At 44.3% G+C, this 19815-nt stretch overlaps 1 protein-coding gene across 1 annotated transcript in view; it reads left to right on the top strand.

The window, feature by feature from the left end:
* Nucleotides 1–19815, top strand: part of LOC110503296 (uncharacterized) — a 46562-nt gene that overhangs the window by 24346 nt on the left and 2401 nt on the right. The window contains exon 10 of the mRNA XM_090214960.1: nt 4151–4231. Within this exon, the coding sequence (XP_090071086.1) occupies nt 4151–4231 (81 nt within the window). The remainder of the gene's footprint in view (nt 1–4150; nt 4232–19815) is intronic.

The following is a 19815-nucleotide window of genomic DNA, read 5'->3' as shown; positions in this document are numbered from 1 at the left end:
TAAAACCTCAGACATTGTATAGGCCTGTTTAAAACCTCAGACATTGTATAGGCCTGTTTAAAACCTCAGGCATTGTATAGGCCTGTTTAAAACCTCAGACATTGTACAGGCCTGTTTAAAACCTCAGGCATTGTATAGGCCTGTTTAAAACCTCAGACATTGTATAGGCCTGTTTAAAACCTCAGACATTGTACAGGCCTGTTTAAAACCTCAGGCATTGTATAGGCCTGTTTAAAACCTCAGACATTGTATAGGCCTGTTTAAAACCTCAGACATTGTATAGGCCTGTTTAAAACCTCAGACATTGTATAGGCCTGTTTAAAACCTCAGACATTGTATAGGCCTGTTTAAAACCTCAGGCATTGTATAGGCCTGTTTAAAACCTCAGACATTGTATAGGCCTGTTTAAAACCTCAGACATTGTATAGGCCTGTTTAAAACCTCAGACATTGTATAGGCCTGTTTAAAACCTCAGGCATTGAATAGGCCTGTTTAAAACCTCAGACATTGTATAGGCCTGTTTAAAACCTCAGACATTGTATAGGCCTGTTTAAAACCTCAGACATTGTATAGGCCTGTTTAAAACCTCAGACATTGTATAGGCCTGTTTAAAACCTCAGACATTGTATAGGCCTGTTTAAAACCTCAGGCATTGTATAGGCCTGTTTAAACCCTCAGACATTGTATAGGCCTGTTTAAAACCTCAGACATTGTACAGGCCTGTTTAAAACCTCAGACATTGTATAGGCCTGTTTAAAACCTCAGACATTGTATAGGCCTGTTTAAAACCTCAGACATTGTATAGGCCTGTTTAAAACCTCAGACATTGTACAGGCCTGTTTAAAACCTCAGACATTGTATAGGCCTGTTTAAAACCTCAGACATTGTATAGGCCTGTTTAAAACCTCAGACATTGTATAGGCCTGTTTTAAACCTCAGACATTGTATAGGCCTGTTTAAAACCTCAGACATTGTATAGGCCTGTTTAAAACCTCAGACATTGTATAGGCCTGTTTAAAACCTCAGACATTGTATAGGCCTGTTTAAAACCTCAGACATTGTACAGGCCTGTTTAAAACCTCAGACATTGTATAGGCCTGTTTAAAACCTCAGACATTGTATAGGCCTGTTTAAAACCTCAGACATTGTACAGGCCTGTTTAAAACCTCAGACATTGTATAGGCCTGTTTAAAACCTCAGACATTGTATAGGCCTGTTTAAAACCTCAGACATTGTATAGGCCTGTTTAAAACCTCAGACATTGTACAGGCCTGTTTAAAACCTCAGACATTGTATAGGCCTGTTTAAAACCTCAGACATTGTACAGGCCTGTTTTAAACCTCAGACATTGTATAGGCCTGTTTAAAACCTCAGACATTGTACAGGCCTGTTTAAAACCTCAGACATTGTATAGGCCTGTTTTAAACCTCAGACATTGTATAGGCCTGTTTAAAACCTCAGACATTGTATAGGCCTGTTTAAAACCTCAGACATTGTATAGGCCTGTTTAAAACCTCAGACATTGTATAGGCCTGTTTTAAACCTCAGACATTGTATAGGCCTGTTTTAAACCTCAGACATTGTACAGGCCTGTTTAAAACCTCAGACATTGTATAGGCCTGTTTAAAACCTCAGACATTGTATAGGCCTGTTTAAAACCTCAGACATTATATAGGCCTGTTTTAAACCTCAGACATTGTATAGGCCTGTTTAAAACCTCAGACATTGTATAGGCCTGTTTAAAACCTCAGACATTGTATAGGCCTGCTTAAAACCTCAGACATTGTATAGGCCTGTTTAAAACCTCAGACATTGTATAGGCCTGTTTAAAACCTCAGGCATTGTATAGGCCTGTTTAAAACCTCAGACATTGTACAGGCCTGTTTAAAACCTCAGGCATTGTATAGGCCTGTTTAAAACCTCAGACATTGTATAGGCCTGTTTAAAACCTCAGACATTGTACAGGCCTGTTTAAAACCTCAGGCATTGTATAGGCCTGTTTAAAACCTCAGACATTGTATAGGCCTGTTTAAAACCTCAGACATTGTATAGGCCTGTTTAAAACCTCAGACATTGTATAGGCCTGTTTAAAACCTCAGACATTGTATAGGCCTGTTTAAAACCTCAGACATTGTATAGGCCTGTTTAAAACCTCAGGCATTGTATAGGCCTGTTTAAAACCTCAGACATTGTATAGGCCTGTTTAAAACCTCAGACATTGTATAGGCCTGTTTAAAACCTCAGACATTGTATAGGCCTGTTTAAAACCTCAGGCATTGAATAGGCCTGTTTAAAACCTCAGACATTGTATAGGCCTGTTTAAAACCTCAGACATTGTATAGGCCTGTTTAAAACCTCAGACATTGTATAGGCCTGTTTAAAACCTCAGACATTGTATAGGCCTGTTTAAAACCTCAGACATTGTATAGGCCTGTTTAAAACCTCAGGCATTGTATAGGCCTGTTTAAACCCTCAGACATTGTATAGGCCTGTTTAAAACCTCAGACATTGTACAGGCCTGTTTAAAACCTCAGACATTGTATAGGCCTGTTTAAAACCTCAGACATTGTATAGGCCTGTTTAAAACCTCAGACATTGTATAGGCCTGTTTAAAACCTCAGACATTGTACAGGCCTGTTTAAAACCTCAGACATTGTATAGGCCTGTTTAAAACCTCAGACATTGTATAGGCCTGTTTAAAACCTCAGACATTGTATAGGCCTGTTTTAAACCTCAGACATTGTATAGGCCTCTACATCCAGGGGCACTGCACTGTGGCTGACCCTGGGCCTTTAACATGGGTGAGTGTCTGGGCACTAACCCTAACCTGTGGTTGGGATGAAGGCAGAAGAACAATTTTCATTCCAACCAAATGGACAATGCAGTATTATATTTTATATCTATACTATACTAACCCTATACTGCTCATATCTGACCTGCCTCTTTTTTTTCTTTCCATCTCTCTCCTCTCCTCTCCTTCTCTCTCCTTTCATCCCTCTCTCCTCTCCTCCTCTCTCCTCCTACATCCCTCTCTCCTCTCATCCTCTCTCCTCACATCCCTCTCTCCTCTCCTCCTCTCTCCTCTCATCCCTCTCTCCTCGTCTCTCCTCTCATCCCTGTCTCCTCTCCTCCTCTCTCCTCTCATCCCTGCCTCCTCTCCCCTCTCATCCCTCTCTCCTCTCCTCATCTCTCCTCTCATCCCTGTCTCCTCTCCTCCTCACTCCTCTCACCCCTGTCTCCTCCTCTCTCCTCTCATCCCTGTCTCCTCTCCTCCTCACTCCTCTCACCCCTGTCTCCTCCTCTCTCCTCTCATCCCTGTCTCCTCTCCTCCTCACTCCTGTCTCCTCCTCTCTCCTCTCATCCCTGTCTCCTCTCCTCCTCTCTCCTCTCATCCCTGTCTCCTCTCTCCTCTCCTCCTCTCATCCATGTCTCCTCTCCTCCTCTGATCCCTGTCTCCTCTCCTCCTCTCATCCCCGTCTCCTCTCCTCCTCTGATCCCTGTCTCCTCTCCTCCTCTCATCCCTGTCTCCTCTCCTCCTCTCTCCTCTCATCCCTGTCTCCTCTCCTCCTCCATCCCTGTCTCCTTTCCTCCTCTCCTCTCATCCCTGTCTCCTCTCCTCCTCTCTCCTCTCATCCCTGTCTCCTCTCCTCCTCTCTCCTCTCCTCTCATCCCTGTCTCCTCTCCTCCTCTCTCCTCTCATCCCTGTCTCCTCTCTCCTCTCATCCCTGTCTCCTCTCCTCCTCTCTCCTCTCCTCTCATCCCTGTCTCCTCTCTCCTCTCATCCTTGTTTCCTCTCCTCCTCTCTTCTCTCCTCTCATCCCTGTCTCCTCTCCTCCTCTCTCGTCTCCTCCTCTCATCCCTGTCTTCTCTCCTCTCATCCCTGTCTCCTCTCCTCCTCTCATCCCCGTCTCCTCTCCTCCTCTCATCCCCGTCTCCTCTCCTCCTCTCTCCTCTCATCCCCGTCTCCTCTCCTCCTCTCATCCCCGTCTCCTCTCCTCCTCTCTCCTCTCATCCCTGTCTCCTCTCCTCCTCTCTCCTCTCATCCATGTCTCCTCTCCTCCTCTCTCCTCTCATCCTCTCTTCTCCTCCTCTCATCCCTGTCTCCTCTCCTCCTCTCTCCTATCCTCCTCTCTCCTCTCCTCTCCTACAGGGGAAGTCTCTCCAGAGATTCAAGAAGAAGTTGAGAGAAGCTGTCCTCATAGCAACACAAGCCCAGAGTATTCCACTCAAGGTTCAATCCGTCTATCTATCTATTATATCTGTCCATCCAAATCTCATTTTATTTGTCACATGTTTCGTAAACAGAAGGTGTAGACTAAAAGTGAAATGCTTACCTATGGGTCATCTTCAAACAGAGTTAAAGATGAATAAGGTGCCTTCGGAAGGTGTTTTAGACCCCTTTTCCACATGTTGTTACTTTACAGCCTTATTCTAAAATGTATATGAAAAAAATCCCCTCATCAGTCTACACACAATACCCCATAATGACGCAGCAAAAACAGGTTTTAGACATCGAGACATTACAGCATCAAGTCTTCTTGGGAATGACACTACAACCTTGGCACACCTGTATTTGGGGAGTTTCTCCCATTCTTCTCTGCAGATCCTCTCAAGCTCTGTCAGGTTGGATGGGGAGCGTTGATACACAGCTATTTTCAGGTCTCTCCAGAGATGTTCAATGGGGTTCAAGTCCGGGCTCTGACTTGGCCACTCAAGGACATTCAGAGACTTGTCCCAAAGCCACTCCTGCGTTGTCTTGGCTACAAATAACATGGCTATATACACGGGATACCAGTTCAGTCCAAATACCATGGCTATATACACGGTGATACCAGTTCAGTACAAATAACATGGCTATATACACGGGATACCAGTTCAGTCCAAATACCATGGCTATATACACGGGATACCAGTTCAGTCCAAATACCATGGCTATATACACGGGATACCAGTTCAGTACAAATAACATGGCTATATACACGGGATACCAGTTCAGTCCAAATACCATGGCTATATACACGGGATACCAGTTCAGTCCAAATACCATGGCTATATACACGAGATACCAGTTCAGTCCAAATACCATGGCTATATACACGGGATACCAGTTCAGTCCAAATAACATGGCTATATACACGGGATACCAGTTCAGTCCAAATACCATGGCTATATACACGGGATACCAGTTCAGTACAAATAACATGGCTATATACACGGGATACCAGTTCAGTCCAAATACCATGGCTATATACACGGGATACCAGTTCAGTCCAAATAACATGGCTATATACACGGGATACCAGTTCAGTCCAAATACCATGGCTATATACACGGGATACCAGTTCAGTACAAATAACATGGCTATATACACGGGATACCAGTTCAGTCCAAATACCATGGCTATATACACGGGATACCAGTTCAGTACAAATACCATGGCTATATACACGGGATACCAGTTCAGTACAAATAACATGGCTATATACACGGGATACCAGTTCAGTACAAATACCATGGCTATATACACGGGATACCAGTTCAGTACAAATACCATGGCTATATACACGGGATACCAGTTCAGTACAAATACCATGGCTATATACACGGGATACCAGTTCAGTACAAATAACATGGCTATATACACGGGATACCAGTTCAGTACAAATACCATGGCTATATACACGGGATACCAGTTCAGTCCAAATACCATGGCTGTATACACGGGATACCAGTTCCAAGGCAATGTGCAGGGGTACAAGCTAATTATATGTACATATAGGTAGATAATAGACAATAGCAGCAGTATACTGTAGGTAGGGTGACTGTAGGTAAGGTGACTAGGCAACAGGATAGATAATAGACAGTAGCAGCAGTATATGCTGTGAGTGTGTGTGGCATCAGTATGCATGTGTGCACGTGTTATATGTGTGTGTTGGGGTGTCACTGTAAGTGTGAGTGTGTGGGTAGAGTACATGCAAGAGTGTTAGTGCAAAAAAGGACAATGCATAGGGCCCTATAAAAAGGTTGTTTAGGTTTTTTTTCAAAATTCAGTTTAGTCTGTTTTGTTTTTCCGGTTTCCATTTTAACAGGCTCTCATGATTGCAATGTCCGTGTCCTAATACCCATACTCGCTTCTTAAATAGTAGGCCGTTTGAGTATAAAGTATTATACTATGTTACATTTAAAAAATACTCATTTCGGCTTTGACAACAGCTGATAATTACAGGTGGCTAGGTCAACCGGCTGATAATTACAGGTGGCTAGGTCAACCAGCTGATAATTACAGGTGGCTAGGTCAACCAGCTGATAATTACAGGTGGCTAGGTCAACCAGCTGATAATTACAGGTGGCTAGGTCAACCAGCTGATAATTACAGGTGGCTAGGTCAACCAGCTGATAATTACAGGTGGCTAGGTCAACCGGCTGATAATTACAGGTGGCTAGGTCAACCAGCTGATAATTACAGGTGGCTAGGTCAACCAGCTGATAATTACAGGTGGCTAGGTCAACCAGCTGATAATTACAGGTGGCTAGGTCAACCAACTGATAATTACAGGTGGCTAGGTCAACCAGCTGATAATTACAGGTGGCTAGGTCAACCGGCTGATAATTACAGGTGGCTAGGTCAACCAGCTGATAATTACAGGTGGCTAGGTCAACCAGCTGATAATTACAGGTGGCTAGGTCAACCAGCTGATAATTACAGGTGGCTAGGTCAACCAGCTGATAATTACAGGTGGCTAGGTCAACCAGCTGATAATTACAGGTGGCTAGGTCAACCAGCTGATAATTACAGGTGGCTAGGTCAACCAGCTGATAATTACAGGTGGCTAGGTCAACCTGCTGATAATTACAGGTGGCTAGGTCAACCAGCTGATAATTACAGGTGGCTAGGTCAACCAGCTGATAATTACAGGTGGCTAGGTCAACCAGCTGATAATTACAGGTGGCTAGGTCAACCAGCTGATAATTACAGGTGGCTAGGTCAACCGGCTGATAATTACAGGTGGCTAGGTCAACCGGCTGATAATTACAGGTGGCTAGGTCAACCGGCTGATAATTACAGGTGGCTAGGTCAACCGGCTGATAATTACAGGTGGCTAGGTCAACCAGCTGATAATTACAGGTGGCTAGGTCAACCAGCTGATAATTACAGGTGGCTAGGTCAACCAGCTGATAATTACAGGTGGCTAGGTCAACCAGCTGATAATTACAGGTGGCTAGGTCAACCAGCTGATAATTACAGGTGGCTAGGTCAACCAGCTGATAATTACAGGTGGCTAGGTCAACCAGCTGATAATTACAGGTGGCTAGGTCAACCAGCTGATAATTACAGGTGGCTAGGTCAACCAGCTGATAATTACAGGTGGCTAGGTCAACCATCTGATAATTACAGGTGGCTAGGTCAACCTGCTGATAATTACAGGTGGCTAGGTCAACCGGCTGATAATTACAGGTGGCTAGGTCAACCGGCTGATAATTACAGGTGGCTAGGTCAACCGGCTGATAATTACAGGTGGCTAGGTCAACCGGCTGATAATTGCAGGTGGCTAGGTCAACCAGCTGATAATTACAGGTGGCTAGGTCAACCAGCTGATAATTACAGGTGGCTAGGTCAACCAGCTGATAATTACAGGTGGCTAGGTCAACCAGCTGATAATTACAGGTGGCTAGGTCAACCAGCTGATAATTACAGGTGGCTAGGTCAACCAGCTGATAATTACAGGTGGCTAGGTCAACCAGCTGATAATTACAGGTGGCTAGGTCAACCGGCTGATAATTACAGGTGGCTAGGTCAACCGGCTGATAATTACAGGTGGCTAGGTCAACCGGCTGATAATTACAGGTGGCTAGGTCAACCGGCTGATAATTACAGGTGGCTAGGTCAACCAGCTGATAATTACAGGTGGCTAGGTCAACCAGCTGATAATTACAGGTGGCTAGGTCAACCAGCTGATAATTACAGGTGGCTAGGTCAACCAGCTGATAATTACAGGTGGCTAGGTCAACCAGCTGATAATTACAGGTGGCTAGGTCAACCAGCTGATAATTACAGGTGGCTAGGTCAACCGGCTGATAATTACAGGTGGCTAGGTCAACCAGCTGATAATTACAGGTGGCTAGGTCAACCAGCTGATAATTACAGGTGGCTAGGTCAACCAGCTGATAATTACAGGTGGCTAGGTCAACCAGCTGATAATTACAGGTGGCTAGGTCAACCAGCTGATAATTACAGGTGGCTAGGTCAACCAGCTGATAATTACAGGTGGCTAGGTCAACCGGCTGATAATTACAGGTGGCTAGGTCAACCGGCTGATAATTACAGGTGGCTAGGTCAACCAGCTGATAATTACAGGTGGCTAGGTCAACCAGCTGATAATTACAGGTGGCTAGGTCAACCGGCTGATAATTACAGGTGGCTAGGTCAACCAGCTGATAATTACAGGTGGCTAGGTCAACCGGCTGATAATTACAGGTGGCTAGGTCAACCGGCTGATAATTACAGGTGGCTAGGTCAACCGGCTGATAATTACAGGTGGCTAGGTCAACCGGCTGATAATTACAGGTGGCTAGGTCAACCGGCTGATAATTACAGGTGGCTAGGTCAACCGGCTGATAATTACAGGTGGCTAGGTCAACCAGCTGATAATTACAGGTGGCTAGGTCAACCGGCTGGTAATTACAGGTGGCTAGGTCAACCAGCTGATAATTACAGGTGGCTAGGTCAACCGGCTGATAATTACAGGTGGCTAGGTCAACCGGCTGATAATTACAGGTGGCTAGGTCAACCAGCTGATAATTACAGGTGGCTAGGTCAACCAGCTGATAATTACAGGTGGCTAGGTCAACCAGCTGATAATTACAGGTGGCTAGGTCAACCAGCTGATAATTACAGGTGGCTAGGTCAACCAGCTGATAATTACAGGTGGCTAGGTCAACCAGCTGATAATTACAGGTGGCTAGGTCAACCGGCTGATAATTACAGGTGGCTAGGTCAACCGGCTGATAATTACAGGTGGCTAGGTCAACCGGCTGATAATTACAGGTGGCTAGGTCAACCGGCTGATAATTACAGGTGGCTAGGTCAACCGGCTGATAATTACAGGTGGCTAGGTCAACCGGCTGATAATTACAGGTGGCTAGGTCAACCGGCTGATAATTACAGGTGGCTAGGTCAACCGGCTGATAATTACAGGTGGCTAGGTCAACCGGCTGATAATTACAGGTGGCTAGGTCAACCGGCTGATAATTACAGGTGGCTAGGTCAACCAGCTGATAATTAAAGGTGGCTAGGTCAACCAGCTGATAATTACAGGTGGCTAGGTCAACCAGTTGATAATTACAGGTGGCTAGGTCAACCAGTTGATAATTACAGGTGGCTAGGTCAACCAGCTGATAATTACAGGTGGCTTGGTCAACCAGCTGATAATTACAGGTGGCTAGGTCAACCAGCTGATAATTACAGGGGGCTAGGTCAACCAGCTGATAATTACAGGTGGCTAGGTCAACCATCTGATAATTACAGGTGGCTAGGTCAACCTGCTGATAATTACAGGTGGCTAGGTCAACCTGCTGATAATTACAGGTGGCTAGGTCAACCGGCTGATAATTACAGGTGGCTAGGTCAACCGGCTGATAATTACAGGTGGCTAGGTCAACCGGCTGATAATTACAGGTGGCTAGGTCAACCAGCTGATAATTACAGGTGGCTAGGTCAACCAGCTGATAATTACAGGTGGCTAGGTCAACCAGCTGATAATTACAGGTGGCTAGGTCAACCAGCTGATAATTACAGGTGGCTAGGTCAACCAGCTGATAATTACAGGTGGCTAGGTCAACCAGCTGATAATTACAGGTGGCTAGGTCAACCGGCTGATAATTACAGGTGGCTAGGTCAACCGGCTGATAATTACAGGTGGCTAGGTCAACCGGCTGATAATTACAGGTGGCTAGGTCAACCGGCTGATAATTACAGGTAGCTAGGTCAACCAGCTGATAATTACAGGTGGCTAGGTCAACCAGCTGATAATTACAGGTGGCTAGGTCAACCAGCTGATAATTACAGGTGGCTAGGTCAACCAGCTGATAATTACAGGTGGCTAGGTCAACCAGCTGATAATTACAGGTGGCTAGGTCAACCAGCTGATAATTACAGGTGGCTAGGTTAACCAGCTGATAATTACAGGTGGCTAGGTCAACCAGCTGATAATTACAGGTGGCTAGGTCAACCATCTGATAATTACAGGTGGCTAGGTCAACCTGCTGATAATTACAGGTGGCTAGGTCAACCGGCTGATAATTACAGGTGGCTAGGTCAACCGGCTGATAATTACAATTGGCTAGGTCAACCGGCTGATAATTACAGGTGGCTAGGTCAACCGGCTGATAATTACAGGTGGCTAGGTCAACCAGCTGATAATTACAGGTGGCTAGGTCAACCTGCTGATAATTACAGGTGGCTAGGTCAACCGGCTGATAATTACAGGAGGCTAGGTCAACCAGCTGATAATTACAGGTGGCTAGGTCAACCGGCTGATAATTACAGGTGGCTAGGTCAACCAGCTGATAATTACAGGTGGCTAGGTCAACCGGCTGATAATTACAGGTGGCTAGGTCAACCGGCTGATAATTACAGGTGGCTAGGTCAACCGGCTGATAATTACAGGTGGCTAGGTCAACCGGCTGATAATTACAGGTGGCTAGGTCAACCAGCTGATAATTACAGGTGGCTAGGTCAACCGGCTGATAATTACAGGTGGCTAGGTCAACCAGCTGATAATTACAGGTGGCTAGGTCAACCGGCTGATAATTACAGGTGGCTAGGTCAACCAGCTGATAATTACAGGTGGCTAGGTCAACCAGCTGATAATTACAGGTGGCTAGGTCAACCGGCTGATAATTACAGGTGGCTAGGTCAACCGGCTGATAATTACAGGTGGCTAGGTCAACCAATACATCATCACTAGTAGTCTAGTTATAGTTAGATCAACCAATACATCATCATGAGTATCCGAGCTAGAGTTGAGAGTAGTAGCTAGCCGGTCGTCCACATTACAAGCCCTCTGCCTCACTGCCTTCCTACTGTGTCTTCCATTCCTCTCAAGCTTCAGGTGACTCTTCTATTGATACATGCTTAGGCATTTATTAGACATTTACCTCAAGTTTACTCCCAAATGCGGGTTTGTTCTAAAAAATCTTTGCCGTCGTTCCAAATGCTAGTTACTTATCTAGTTAACGTTAGCCTAAAAACAACTACACTCAACTACACTCATGACTGATGGTGCATTCAAATATATATTTTTCAAAACAAGCTTGAATTGTTTTGTCAGCTATTTGCTAGGAGGGGGAACTGCCCATTTCATAGCATAAATTATATTCTGTCTGTCCGTTGTTCTATCTATTGTTCTATCTATCTCTATACAGTATATACACTACCATTCAAAAGTTTGGGGTCACTTAGAAATGTCCTTGTTTTTGAAGGAAAATCACTTTTTAATGTTGTAAATAACTACTGTATCTGGAAACGGCTGATTTTTAATGGAATATCTACATAGGTGTACAGAGGCCCATTATCAGCAACCATCACTCCTGTGTTCCAATGGCACGTTGTGTTCGCTAATCCACGTTTATCATTTTAAAAGGCTAATTGATCATTAGAAAACCCTTTTGCAATTATGTTAGCAGAGCTGAAAACTGTTGTTCTGATTAAAGAAGCAATAAAACTGGCCTTCTTTAGACTAGTTGAGTATCTGGAGCATCAGTATTTGTGGGTTCGATTACAGGCTCAAAATGGCCAAAAACAATGACCTGTCTTCTGAAACCCGTCAGTCTATTCATTTTCTGAGAAATGAAGGCTATTCCATGCGAGAAATTGCCAAGAAACTGAAGATCTCGTACAACGCTGTGCACTACACCCTTCACAAAACAGCTCAAACTGGCTCTAACCAGATTAGAAAGAGGAGTGGGAGGCCCCGGTGCACAACTGAGCAAGAGGACAAGTACATTAGAGTGTCTAGTTTGAGAAGTCATCAACTGGCAGTATCATTAAATTGTACCTGCAAAACACCAGTCTCAACGTCAACAGTGAAGAGGCGACTCCAGGATGTTGGCCTTCTAGGCAGAGTTCCTCTGTCCAGTGTCTGTGTTCTTTTGCCAATCTTAATCTTTTATTTTTATTGGCCAGTCTGAGATATGGCTTTTTCTTTGCAACTCTGCCTAGAAGGCCAGCATCCCGGAGTCGCCTCTTCGCTGTTGACGTTGACGTTTTGCCGGTACTATTTAATGGAGCTGCCAGTTGAGGACTTGTAAACGTCTGTATTTCTGATCAATTTGATGTTATTTTAATGGACAAAAAATGTGCTTTTCTTTCAAGAACAAGGACATTTCTAAGTGACCCCAAACTTTTGAATGGTAGTGGATCTATCTATCTATCTATCTATCTATCTATCTATCTATCTATCTATCTATCTATCTATCTATCTATCTACAAGTCAAATGTCTGCCCTGCTAGAGCTGCCCATGTCAACTGTAAGTGCTGTTATTGTGAAGTTGAAACATCTAGGAGCAACAACGGCTCAGCCGCGACATGGTAGGCCACACAAGCTTACAGAACAGGACCGCAGAGGGCTGAAGCGCTTAGAGCGTAAAAATTGTCTGTCCTCGGTTGCAACATTCACTACTGTATTCCAAACTGCCTCAGGAAGCAACGTCAGCACAATAACTGTTTGTTGGGAACTTCATGAAATGGTTTTTCATGGCCGAGCAGTCGCACACACAAGCCTTAGATCACCATGCTAATTGCCAAGCGCCGTCTGGAGTGGTGTAAAGCTCACCACCATTGGACTGGAGCAGTGGAAATGTGTTCTTTAGAGTCATGATTCACGCTTCACCACCTGGCAGTCCGACGTACTAAACTGGGTTTGGTGGATGCCAGGAGAACGCAACCTGCCCCATTTGCATAGTGCCAACTGTAAAGTTTGGTGGAGGAGGAATTATGGTCTGGGGATGTTTTTCATGTTTTGGGCCCCTTAGTCCCAGTGAAGGGAAATCTTAACGCTACAGCATACAATGACATTCTAGACGATTATGTGCTTCCAACTTTGTGGCAACAGTTTGGGGAAGGCCCTTTCCTGTTTCAACATGACAGTGCCCCCGTGCACAAAGTGAGGTCCATACAGAAATGGTTTGTGGAGATCGGTGTGGAAGAACTTGACTGGCCTGCACAGAGTCCTGACCTCAACCCCATCGAACACTTTTGGGATGAATTGGAACGCCAGGCCTAATCACACAACATCAGTGCCCGTCCTCACTAATGCTCTTGTGGCTGAATGGAAGCAAGTCCCCAGAGCAATGTTCCAACATCTAGTGGAAAGCCTTCCCAGAAGAGTGGAGGCTGTTATAGCAACAATGTTCCAACATTTAGTGGAAAGCCTTCCCAGAAGAGTGGAGGCTGTTATAGCAGCAATGTTCCAACATCTAGTGGAAAGCCTTCCCAGAAGAGTGGAAGCTGTTATAGCAACAATGTTCCAACATCTAGTGGAAAGCCTTCCCAGAAGAGTGGAGGCTGTTATAGCAGCAATGTTCCAACATCTAGTGGAAAGCCTTCCCAGAAGAGTGGAGGCTGTTATAGCATGATTTTGGAATGAGATGTTTGATAAGCACGTGTCCAGATACTTATGGCTATGTAGTGTATCTATATATCTATTTAAAGGTAACTGCCAAAATAAAGGAAACACTTGAGTAAACGAGGCATACAAAGTATATTGAAACCAGGTGCTTCCAGGTGTGGTTCCTGAGTTAATTAAGCAATGAACATCCCATGTATAAACATGGCCAGTTGTCCATTATTTTGGCTACCATGTTTAGAATGAGATCACAGTGAATTTGAAAGTGGGTTCTCAAAGGAGTATAGGGGGTTTAAAGGGTGTCTCAACAGAGTATAAGGGGTTTAAAGGGTGTCTCAACAGAGTATAGGGGGTTTAAAGGGTGTCTCAACAGAGTATAGGGGGTTTAAAGGGTGTCTCAACAGAGTATAGGGGGTTTAAAGGGTGTCTCAACGGAGTATAGGGAGGTTTAAAGAGTGTCTCAACAGAGTATAGGGAGGTTTAAAGGGTGTCTCAACGGAGTATAGGTGGTTTAAAGGGTGTCTCAACGGAGTATAGGGGGTTTAAAGGGTGTCTCAAAGGAGTATAGGGGGTTTAAAGGGTGTCTCAACGGAGTATAGGGGGTTTAAAGGGTGTCTCAACGGAGTATAGGGGGTTTAAAGGGTGTCTCAACGGAGTATAGGAGGTTTAAAGAGTGTCTCAACAGAGTATAGGGAGGTTTAAAGGGTGTCTCAACGGAGTATAGGGGGTTTAAAGGGTGTCTCAAAGGAGTATAGGGGGTTTAAAGGGTGTCTCAACGGAGTATAGGGGGTTTAAAGGGTGTCTCAACGGAGTATAGGGGGTTTAAAGGGTGTCTCAACGGAGTATAGGAGGTTTAAAGGGTGTCTCAACAGAGTATAGGGGGTTTAAAGGGTGTCTCAAAGGAGTATAGGGGGTTTAAAGGGTGTCTCAACAGAGTATAGGGGGTTTAAAGGGTGTCTCAACGGAGTATAGGGGGTTTAAAGGGTGTCTCAACGGAGTATAGGAGGTTTAAAGGGTGTCTCAACAGAGTATAGGGGGTTTATCGGAGATTCGGAACGGTGCCTGAGAAAGCGTTTTCCATCAACAAAACACCAAATGATGCAATTTCTCATAGATGAATGATGTCACATCCCTCCAATAGATTTCCAGACACTTATAGAATCTATGCCGAGGCTCATTGAAGCTGTTCTGGTTGGTGGCCCAACGCCCTATTAAAACACTTTATGTTGGTGTTACCTGTATCTATCTATTCCATCCATATATCCCTCTATCCATCCATCCAGGGTTTGTGCTTTCCGTAGCCTAACCTTTTTACATTTGACCTTCAATGGGATGACGTCAGAGTTAACGTCCCAAAGATGGCATTCAGAGTTTTACATCCATTCAGTCATTAGTCTCTATTGTTCTGTCAGTCAGATTTCTAGTTGGTTGTTACAAGTCCCTGTCACCAGGGGGAGATATTCAACCTGACAACACACACACAGGCCATCTCCCCTCACACATACACAACACACACTTCACATATACAGAACACACACACGTCACATATTCTGTCCTCAATCTCTTGGCCAGTCTCTCTGGAGCTGAAGCCGACTCAGTGTGAGGGTATTATGTTTCTGTCCTCAGTCTCTTGGCCAGTCTGTCTGGAGCTGAAGCCGACTCAGTGTGAGGGTATTATGTTTCTGTCCTCAGTCTCTTGGCCAGTCTGTCTGGAGCTGAAGCTGACTCAGTGTGAGGGTATTATGTTTCTGTCCTCAGTCTCTTGGCCAGTCTGTCTGGAGCTGAAGCTGACTCAGTGTGAGGGTATTATGTTTCTGTCCTCAGTCTCTTGGCCAGTCTGTCTGGAGCTGAAGCTGACTCAGTGTGAGGGTATTATGTTTCTGTCCTCAGTCTCTTGGCCAGTCTGTCTGGAGCTGAAGCCGACTCAGTGGAAAGTGCTATATCAGCCATATGCTGCACACACAGTTTTGTATTGCTATCCTTGTGGGGACCAAATAATTGATTTCCATGCAAAACTCTATTGTTCCTAACCATAACCCTAAACTTCACCCTAAACCTTTACTTAAAACCCCTAATCCTAAAACTATACCTATCCCCTACTCCTAACCCTAACCTTAATTCTAACCCTAACCCTAAAAACCCCTAATCCTATACCTATCCCCTACTCCTAACCCTAACCTTAATTCTAACCCTAACCCTTAAAACCCCTAATCCTAAAACTATACCTATCCCCTACTCCTAACCCTAACCTTAACCCTACCTATCCCCTACTCCTAACCCTAACCTTAATTCTAACCCTAACCCTTAAAACCCCTAATCCTAAAACTCTACCTAACCCTACTCATAACCCTAACCTTAATTCTAACCCTAACCCTTAAAACCCCTAATCCTATACCTATCCCCCCCTACTCCTAACCCTAACCTTAATTCTAACCCTAACCCTTAAAACCCCTAATCCTAAAACTATACCTATCCCCTACTCCTAACCCTAACCTTAATTCTAACCCTAACCCTTAAAACCCCTAATCCTAAAACTATACCTATCCCCTACTCCTAACCCTAACCTTAACCCTACCTATCCCCTACTCCTAACCCTAACCTTAATTCTAACCCTAACCCTTAAAACCCCTAATCCTAAAACTCTACCTATCCCCTACTCCTAACCCTAACCTTAATTCTAACCCTAACCCTTAAAACCCCTAATCCTATACCTATCCCCTACTCCTAACCCTAACCTTAATTCTAACCCTTAAAACCCCTAATCCTAAAACTCTACCTATCCCCTACTCCTAACCCTAACCTTAATTCTAACCCTAACCCTAAAACCCCTAATCCTAAAATAGAATCTTTCCTTTTGGGGACCGGCAAAATGTCTCCACTTGTCCGAATGTTTCTTGTTTTGCTCTCCTTGTGAGGACCTCTGGTATCCACAAAAATAGTAAATCAAAAACACACACACTGTCTCAGCCACATTCTCACATACAGGGCTTTCTGAAAGGTGTTCAGAGCCCTTCCCCTTTTCCACATGTTGTTACGTTACAGCCTTATTCTAACATGGATTAAATAGTTGTTCTTTTCCCCCCATCAATCTAAACACAATACCCCATTATGTCAAAGCAAAAACAGGATTTTAGAGATTTTTGCAAATGTATAAAAACTAAAGGAAATATCACATTTACAAACAGTACCAGTCAAAAGTTTGGAAACACCTACTCAACTCAATTCAGGGTTTTTCTTTATTTGTACTATTTTCTACATTGTAGAATAATATTGACGACATCATAACTATTAAATAACACATGGAATCATGTAGTAACCAAAAAAGTATTAACCAAATCAAAATATATTTTAGATTTGAGATTCTTCAAAGTAGACACCCTTTGCCTTGATGAGAGCTTTGCACTCTTGGCATTCTCTCAACCAGCTTCATGAGGTCACCTGGAATGCATTTCAATTAACAGGTGTTTCTTGTTAATTTGTGGAATGTCTTTCCTTAATGCGTTTGACGCAATCAGTTGTCTTGTGACAAGGTAGGGGTGGTATACAGAAGATAGCCCTATTTGGTAAAATACCAAGTCCATATTATGGTAAGAACTACTCAAATAAGCAAAGAGAAACGACAGTCCATTATGACTTTAAAACATGAAGGTCAGTCAATCCGGAAAATGTCAAGAACTTTGACAGTTTCTTCAAGTGCAGTCGCAAAAACCATCAAGCACTATGATAAAACTGGCTCTCATGACGCGCCACAGGAAAGGAAGACCCAGCGTTACCTCTCCTGCAGAGGATAAGTTCATTAGAGTTAACAGCAACTCAGATTGCAGCCAAAATAAATAATTCCCAGAGTTCAAGTAACAGACATCTCAACATCAACTGTTCAGAGGAGACTGCGTGAATCAGGACTTCATGGTCGAATTGCTGCAAAGAAACCACTACTAAAGGATATCAATAAGAAGAAGAGACTTGTTTGGGCCAAGAAACACGAGCAATGGACATTAGACCAGTGGAAATCTGTCCTTTGGTCCGAATTTGAGATTTTTGGTTCCAAGCGCTATGTTTTTGTGAACAGATGATCTCCGCATGTGTGGTTCCCACCGTGAAGCATGGAGGAGGAGGTGATGTTGTATTTTTTTTTTTTGGTGAATCACTTTGTGATTTATTTAGAATTCAAGGCTCACTTAACCAACATGGCTGCCACAACATTCTGCAGCGATACGCCATCCCATCTGTTTTGTGCTTAGTGAGACTATCATTTGTTTTTCAACAGGACAATGACCCAAAACACACCTCTAGGCTGTGTAAGGGCTATTTGACCAAGAAGGAGAGTGATGGGGGGATGCATCAGATGACCTGGCCTCCACAATCACCAGACCTCAACCCAATTGAGATGGTTTGGGATGAGTTGGAACGCAGAGTGAAGGAAAAGCAGCCAACAAGTGCTCAGCATATGTGGGAACTCCTTCAAGGCTGTTTGAAAAGCATTCCTCATGAAGCTGGTTGAGAGAATGCCAAGAGTGTGAAAAGCTGTCATCAAGGCAAAGGGTGGCTACTTTGAAGAATCTCAAATACAAAATCTATTTTGATTTGTTTAACACTTTTTTGGTTACTACATGATTCCATATGTGTTATTTCATTGTTTTGATGTCTTCACTAATATTCTACAATGTAGAAAATAGTAAAAATAAAGAAAAGCCCTGGAATGAGTAAGTGTGTCCTAACTTTTGACTGGTAAGTATTCAGACCCAGCAAATGCAGCCTCAAGTATTTTTTAGATATGCTTAGCACACCTGTATTTGTTGAGTTTCTCTCATTCTTCTCTGCAGATCCTCTCCTCTTCAGGCCAAAGAGTTCAATCTTTGTTTCATCAGACCAGAGAATCTTGTTTCTCCTGGTCTGAGAGTCCTTTAGATGCCTTTTATCAAACTCCCAAATGGGCTGTCATGTGCCTTTTACTGAGGAGTGGCTTCCGTCTGGCCACTACCATAAAGGCCTGATTGGTGGAGTGCTGCAGAGATGGTTGTCCTTCTGGAAGGTTCTCCCATCTCCACAGAGGAACTCTGAAGCTCTGTCAGTGTGACCATCGGGTTCTTGGTCACCTCCCTGACCAATGCCCTTCTCCCCCGATTTCTCAATTTGGCCGGGAGGCCAGCTCTAAGAAGAATTTTTGTGGTTCCAAACTTCTTCCATTTACAAATGATGGAGGCCACTGTGTTCTTGGGGACCTTCAATGCTGCAGATATTTTTTGGTCCCCTTCCCCAAATCTGTGTCTCAACACAATTCTGTCTCTGAGCTCTACGGACAATTCCTTTGACCTCAAGTCTTGGTTTTTGCTCTGACATGCACTGTCAACTGTGGGACCTTATATAGACAGGTGTGTGCCTTTCCAAATCATGTCCAATCAATTGAATTGACCACAGGTGAACTCCAATCAAGTTGTAGAAACATCTCAAGGATGATCAATGGAAACAGGATGCACCTGAGCTCAATTTCGAGTCTCATATCAAAGGGTCTGAATACTGTTTTTTAAAACTTTTTATACATTTGCAAAAATTTCTAAAAACCTGTTTTTGCTTTGTCATTATATGGGACATTGTGTGTAGATTGATGATGGAAAATGTTTTATTGGCCTCCCGGGTGGCGCAGTGGTTAAGGGCGCTGTACTGCAGCGCCAGCTGTGCCATCAGAGTCCCTGGGTTCGCGCCCAGGCTCTGTCGTAACCGGCCGCGACCGGGGGGGGGGTCCGTGGGGCGACGCACAATTGGCCTAGCTTCGTCCGGGTCAGGGAGGGATTGGTCGGTAGGGGTGTCCTTGTCTCATCGCGCACCAGCGACTCCTGTGGCGGGCCGGGCGCAGTGCGCGCTAGCCAAGGTTGCCAGGTGCACGGTGTAGCCTCCGACACATTGGTGCGGCTGGCTTCCGGGTTGGATGCGCGCTGTGTTAAGAAGCAGTACGGCTGGTTGGGTTGTGTATCGGAGGACGCATTCAGCCCCGTACGGGAGTTGTAGCAATGAGACAAGATAGTAGTTACTACAACAATTGGATACCACGAAATTGGGGAGAAAAAGGGGTAAAAATGTATTTAATCAATTTTAGAGTAAGGCTGAGGCCAGGAGGAAGGAGTCTTGAATACTTTCTGAATGCACTGTATCCACTACAATTATTCACTTTGTTTGTGTGTGTTGCTTAATA

This window comes from Oncorhynchus mykiss, chromosome 21 (assembly GCF_057628025.1).
Source record: "Oncorhynchus mykiss isolate SJ-2025 chromosome 21, ASM5762802v1, whole genome shotgun sequence".
Lineage (NCBI taxonomy): Eukaryota > Metazoa > Chordata > Actinopteri > Salmoniformes > Salmonidae > Oncorhynchus > Oncorhynchus mykiss.
The sequence above is the reverse complement of the archived record's forward strand: the minus strand, read 5'-3'. Positions and strand labels throughout refer to the sequence as shown.